General features: G+C 43.6%; 1 protein-coding gene across 1 annotated transcript; it reads right to left on the bottom strand.

Moving 5' to 3' along the window:
• Positions 1–3,120: 3,120 nt before the first annotated feature.
• Positions 3,121–5,432, bottom strand: LOC146575648 (serotonin N-acetyltransferase-like). The gene is made up of 4 exons (XM_085270441.1): positions 5,332–5,432; positions 4,647–4,889; positions 4,161–4,315; positions 3,121–4,068 (listed from the first exon to the last, which is right to left on the bottom strand). The coding sequence occupies exons 2-4, from the start codon at positions 4,798–4,800 to the stop codon at positions 3,700–3,702; spliced, it is 678 nt and encodes a 225-aa protein (XP_085126567.1). The 5' UTR covers positions 4,801–4,889; positions 5,332–5,432; the 3' UTR covers positions 3,121–3,699.
• Between the last annotated feature and the right edge of the window lie 1,426 nt (positions 5,433–6,858).

The following is a 6,858-nucleotide window of genomic DNA, read 5'->3' on the forward strand; positions in this document are numbered from 1 at the left end:
GATACAGATTAAACATGAGTCACATAAGAGCACTGTAGTGCGTTAAGGTTAACAAGGTCGAACTCGTTGAGGCGTGCGTCTAATAACAGACTGCCCCAGCGACGTGCACGCCTTCTTGTCTCCAGGCCGATGAGCAAAGGAGCGTGCAGAAGCTGATTTGTCTACATGGGCCTAAGTTGTGATATTGGTTATGGTCTAACACTGCGGTGGTGATAGAAAACGGTGTTGGGAATGTGTGGCCTCCATGCTGGGATGTCTGCCTGCCAGATTACCCGGTGACTGTAAGGACTTTGTGGGATTATTGCACGTGAGCCTGTCTGGAGACTGCAGTAGCCCCATTCTGTGTCCAAAGCCGGGGGGATGAAGGATGTCCCCTGATTTGGTTGGGTCATCTCACTTAATGTAGTTGGCTCACATAATGATGTAATTTCTCATTTTTTCAAAGTGAAAATTGGAGTTAAATTGTGGATTTCAGATGTTTTTGTGTCTAACCCCATAATGCGTGTCTAATAACCGCCTGCCTATTAAAAAGCCTGCTATATGGCAGCATCACTAGTGCGTAGCAGCAAAAGTGGTCCCTTTGGACTCACCGATTATTGCCCGAGTGACGTATGTGATAATTGGAAGCTCCTCTTTGTTTTGTTTGATTATTGCAGTTATAATTCTAGACTACGGCGCTATCGGTTAAACATTGACAATGGGTCTCTGAATTGATTTGGACTCTGTGAATGAAGACGGCAAAGCCTCACATATGCCTGCCCTGCAATCATGCCAACAACATATCAGCTACCATTTGGAGCGCTCTCATTCAGGCAGCCCGTCCAGTATTTGCACTCTTTAAATAAATATAGGCAGCAAATTTTCAGTCTATTGTTGCTACTTGAAATTGATCATTACTGAAAGCATTTAGATATAAAGCTGCAAACTATATGAGTTCTCATCACAGTCATCCACACACTGACAAATCCTTAAATAAACAGCATGCATGGCCTTATGAAGACCTCAGTATCACAAGACTAAAATAAAACTTTCTGCCAGGAGGAAGAAACTCCCATCGAGCAAAATGTGCAAAGGTGCCAGCTGGCTGGAATCAGCCATAAGACAATATCGCTGCGAGCCAACTTCACTCTGCAGATTTCTGCTGGAAGAGAAAAATTTAACTGAAAGAATGTGAAAAAATCTTTGATGCAATCATCCTTCCCAAAGTCTACAAGATTTTTAAAAGGAGTCACAAATTGAAATAGTTCAGTTTCCTGGAAAAAAAAAATCATATTTAAAGAGAGCATTTTTATACAGTAAAAGAGAGAGACAAAACTTTCACTTACCAGCTGCTTTATTAGGTAGGTGGCTTTTGCTCGGACAGCCTTTTACCTTCAGAACTGCTTTAATTCTTTGCGGCACAGATTCAACAAGTTAGATGGGTTGAATCTGAGGGGGACATCAGAGGATGGGTACACTACGGTCATACAGGAATGAACATGGTCAGCAACAATACTCTAGTAGGTGTGATGTTTAAATGATGCTCATTTGGTGCTACGAGACCCATGGTTAACCAAGAAAATGTCCCCGACACCTTTACACCAGCAGCATCCGCCTGATACCAGGTAGGATGGACCCATGTTTATGCCAAATTCTGACACCCACTATCTGAATGTCACAGAAGAAATCGAGACTCATCAGATCAGGCAATGTTTAACCGACTCTAGCTAATAAAACTTCTTCTATTGTCCAATTTGGTGAGCTTGTACTAATTGTAGCCTTAGTTTCCTATTTAGCTGGCACAAGCACCACCCAGTGTGCTCTTCTGCAGCTCCATGTTCAATGTGCACTGAGAGATGCTCTTCTGTGGTTGTAATAAATCAGGAGATGAGTTGGCTTACCATCGCCTTTCAGCCAGAACACTACTGCTCACTGGATGTTTTCTCTTCTTCAGACCATTTTCTGTAAAGCCTACAGATGGCTGTGTGGGAAAATCCCAGCAGATGAGCAGTTTCTGAAACACTCAGACCAGCCTGCCTGGCACCAACAACCATGCCACCTTCAAAGTTACTTAAATCCCAGTTCATTCTCACTCAGATGCTCAGTTTGAACTTCAGCAGGTCACCTCGTCAATGTCTACACGCCTAAATGCACTGAAATGTTGCAATGTGATTGGCTGATCAGATATTTGCATTAACGCACAGCTGATCAGGTGTACCTAATGGAGAGACTATTGAGTGTATAACTGCACCCCAATCAGTTTTACATTTATTTACAATTTTTTCTTCTTCTAATTAACAAAAAAAACCCCAGCTGATCCTAAGGTGATCAGATGAGAGGCACTGACTGATTTTTCACAGTCTGAGTCTTGCGTCATTATGTCTTCATACTTCACAAAACTACTGTATGCACATACTTACATTCCACTGAACCGTGTTTGGTCACTGATAGCTCGGACAGACTGCAGCTGGGTAAGTGGAAGAAAATGGTTGGATTATATTTTAATGGTTTTAAAGTTTTATTTCCATTTCTGATGAGTTTAAATCCCTCTGTGTTTAGTGGCTACAGGTGCAGATTCAAATTCCCTACTTTTGGACCATAATCATCATTTTTGGACCATTACAGGGAAGTACCAAATCACCAGAGGTTAAGGTTTGGCCTTCATGACGTAGGAAATACAGGGGTCTAAATAAGTACCTGATCTTTAAGGTACAAAGTGTAAAGATAGAATCCAGCTCGTCTCTCACATCCAAGAGAGAGCAATTTTAATCCTGTGATGATTTTTCTCCCCATAGCTTTTTAAGAAATATCCATAAATGCGCTTACATTCAGACTTCCACTCTGAGGTAGTGTTGATGTGACAGTTCTGGGTCATTTATGAGGTGACCACTACCAGGTTTGTCCTTCAGAGGGGTGGGAGCAGCTCGTCCTGGTACGTTAGGGGATTACACCTGAGTCGGTGACTGTGTCATGGATTACAGCTTCACCTGCACAGCACACTGTCTACAGCATGGAGTGCAGGGACAGCTAAAGACAGTGGGTGCTTGTGTAAGCTATGGTTAGTGCAATCTTACAGCAAAGAGAATATCAAATGTCTGAGAGAACAAATTACATTAAAAATGAAACTTTTTCATCTTAAAAAACAGTATAAAACATTTTATTGAAACACTGTCACAGAAAAGAACTTTAAAAAAATTACATGGTTTGTCAAACTGTCGTCACAACTAACGCCAACCTGCTCTGTTTGTGCTTCTCTAGGTAAAGGTCATTGGTCCTACAGGTTAACTAATCCCCACTCGGTGATTACAATAGCTAAAGCCCCCTAATGGAGCTGAGGAGGAGCTGGAGGATGGTGGAGCTGTGACTGAGCTGCTAAAGCCCGGTTTACTGACGTCAGACCACAGTTGTAGGAAGCCCAGGAAGGTGCTTAGCAGAAGACAGCTTTACACCCAAGCGCAAAGTCTACCACAAATGCGACATTTAACTCCAGTTACTCACTACTTGACTCTTCTCGCATATTTATAACACGTCACAGTACAGTATATAGTACATCCTTTGTTTTATTATACATATTAAAATCATTTCACATGGGATCAAAAGTCCAACAAATCAGAGAAACGGCTGGAAACTTGAGACAAACCCTGAAAGATGCTACAGAGAACAACACTGAATTCCTTCCTCTTAGATTAAAGACAGCCTGCTCGGCCCTCAGTAAGCACTTCATACATCAACGCGTTCGTCAGTCTTTGTCAGGGGCACAGTCAGGGGGTGCTGAGGGAAGCGGATCGCTTCGCTGTTGCGGCGCATGTACGCGTGGCCGCTGATTGGGTACCACATCTCGGTGAAGGTCAGGTTGGCCACGGTGATGGCGCATCGCCCCAGCACCTTGAAGCCCGACTTGCGGTAGAAGGGGATGAGGAAGTCTTCGCACATCAGCACCGCTCGGCGCACGTTGGGCAGGCAGCGGAGATACTGCAGGTAGCGCCACATGAGGATGGGACCTTTGCCCTGCTGCCTGAAAGTGCGATGGACAGCCAAGACGTGGATGTGCACGGTGGAGCCGCAGGGCTTGTGGAGCGTCAGCGCTTCCTGGAGGGGAGCGGAAATGGGAGGTTTAATAATTAGTGATGATTTTTAACTGTGAAAGGACAGAGAGAGAAAAAAAATGCAGGATGTCTTACTGTGGTGAGCCTGTCCTGGTCCCACAGAGAGCCGATGATAAAAGCCACCAACCGACCCTCCTCAAACCAGCCCATGGATAGCTCTGGACACAGTGTGAGGAAGTGACGTACTTCATCCAGGTGGAGGGGGCACTCACCTGACACTGAGATAAATGCTGAGAGAGAGAGAGAGAGAGAGAGAGAGAGAGAGAGAGAGAGAGAGAGAGAGAGAGAGAGAGAGAGAGAGATTGGTGGTCCGTGCGCAATAGCGGTTTGGCACAACTTTTACGCACACATTTAAACGGACCAAATCGATCAATTAATCGACTGTGGAGCAATCACGACATCTTTAGTTCATACACCAAAGGAAAATGCATCACGTGACTTCGTTAAATAAATCAAATCCCCACATGAAACCACACTTTAACAAAATCATTATTTCCACTCAGCAAAAAGTCCAGAGCGGATTTCTGCGTCAGCATAAGACCCACAGGAAGGATCACTTACCCTCTCGCTCGATTTCAAAGACGCTTATGGCATCCTGCGTGTTGAGCGGTCGGACTTCACTCGCGGGAAGCGTGTGTCTCCTTTGGATACCGGGCGAAACTGAAGGTGGGGACTGCATTGGCTTGATGAAAGGCTGCGCGCCCACAACTGACATTATACGACACTGCGCTCTCCTCCCGGAAAAAAGTGTTTCTGCGCTCTCCTGCTCTCCTTCCTGCTTCGCAGGATCACCTCTGTCGGGCCCTGCGAGGACAACAGGGGGGTTTGGATCCGTATTTATAGAACAGATCTCCTAGCTGTGATTCACAGGCTGATTTGCATTTGAATATTTTGGCTGTCAATGAATGAATAAAAAAAAGGTCACAACAGTGTAGGGCCATTTTCTGAACCCTGTAATCAACAGAAGCCATTGTTGGTATTTACCATTAAAACCGACAGACAATGATTGATGACTCACTGAGTCACCACTGCTGGCTTTTTTTTTTCTTGGCTTGTGTACAGGGAGCCATGATGCCCCTGGAGCAGCTGCAGGTGGTAAAAGTTTGCTTAAGTGCTTTTATTGCATTTGATCAAACTATCCAGTGCGGTCAAGTCTGATAAGAAGCAGATTATAACGAAACAAACCTCTGTCATCCATCACTTGTACACTTTCCAAAGCAACAACCAGGCTGTGAGCGATACTTACCGGAAGGTGTTGACGTGTAAGTCCGTTAAGTTTGCGGAGTGACTGCTGAAGCAGCTCTGCGTCTCTCTGTTTGCGTCTCACCTGCTGCACAGCTCTCTTCATTATGGAGTGATTATTACTATGAGTCACATGGTGAAGGATTACAGAAGTTGTTTCCACAACTCGGCGCATTACAGGCACTTTATCTCCTCTCTCACTGAACACACACACACGCACACAGACTCCACAGTGTGTTTTGGATAAAAAGGGAAGCACTGTATGTAAGTGGTTCCCAACGCTCCATAATTTTATGTTTGGGCTGTTGATTGAATCACCTAAAAATGTTTAGGGGTGAAATGTCTCAGCTCGTCTGAGGGAGAAGGCTGCTCTGGGGATGGCATCCAATGCCTGGCATTGGATGGTCCACATATGTTAGTTCAAATGTTCATTGTCAAGGGGCAGCCAATCAGAACAAAGTTGGCATGAAAGCGGGAGGAACTTGTTTCACACAGAGGATGATCTGAGAGGAAGCAACTTATCACCCAGTGTGGGATAAATAAAGATTATGTTGAACTACTAAGACACTTTATTAGAGCCTCAAAACCAAATAACTGAGAACATAATGGATCCCCTTTAAACACTGTTAAGGTACAGCACTGGAGTAAACTTACTGGACACTGTTGGTGTTCACAGTTTGGTTTCTGTGACTTTAAAAAAGGTTCCTGTGCTCAAAAAGACGGACTGACATTAAATTACCTTCTAGGACTGGAGGGCTTACAAAAAAGGTGTAAGATCAGCAAGACAATTTTATAAAAACCTTCTGCTGGGCTGCCGAAGTGTTAGAAGTGCTCCCATTTTGGCTTTCTGAGGACATTCATCATACTTTACCTTCTTTGTCTTTCTGGTTTTGTGTTAAAAGATCCCAGCAGGCAGGTGTGTATGGGTTTGTTCTGGTTTAGATTTTCTTTTTTTACGGATCCGTCACTACAAACTAGCATTCACAAACTCACCACACGATGTTCTTCTTTCTTTTTCTTAAAAACGTAGATACATTTTGGTTCTGTTAACTCTGTTATCTCCGTTGGCATTCACCCTTTTTATCTGACCTTTGAACTGGTTCATGACTGTATTTTGTAACACTCAACCCTCACAGGTTCTCACCCCAAACACAAGTAAATTGGTTAAACTGAGGAAACACTGGCAAGGTTCTTAACAGCAATGAGTGGAGGGTGAAAAACTGACACATCATTTTTCTTTTCTTGAGACATCTAAAGCTGTTTATCATCCGATCTTTAAACAGATCGTTCATGAAAGTAAATCTTCTTGTTTTTATATTAGCTGTAAGATAAAAACATGGATGTGTTATTAGTTATTATGCAGTTATTTTCCTGGGCTATGTGTGACTCCCAAACTAATAGAAGTTTGATGCCTCTGGCAGTGAAGAAGACATCTGTAGCATCTCATCTTTGAGTTCAGCTAAATGCTCTTTAGTCAAAAGACAAAAAATAGACAAAAACATCAGTGACTGCTGAGGAAACCAGGAGAGTA

Source organism: Mchenga conophoros, linkage group LG4 (genome assembly GCF_057382185.1).
Source record: "Mchenga conophoros isolate Kocher_MC1m ecotype Shallow Benthic linkage group LG4, M_conophoros_male_GT1.1, whole genome shotgun sequence".
In the NCBI taxonomy this organism is placed as follows: domain Eukaryota; kingdom Metazoa; phylum Chordata; class Actinopteri; order Cichliformes; family Cichlidae; genus Mchenga; species Mchenga conophoros.

Excerpts from the sequence above, each read along its gene's own strand:
- LOC146575648 (XM_085270441.1), bottom strand. The coding sequence starts at position 4,800 with ATGTCAGTTGTGGGCGCGCAGCCTTTCATCAAGCCAATGCAGTCCCCA. Across the intron at positions 4,316-4,646 it reads CTTTGAAATCGAGCGAGAGG|CATTTATCTCAGTGTCAGGT; the intron begins GTAAGTGATCCT and ends TCTCTCTCTCAG. Across the intron at positions 4,069-4,160 it reads ACCAGGACAGGCTCACCACA|GAAGCGCTGACGCTCCACAA; the intron begins GTAAGACATCCT and ends GCTCCCCTCCAG.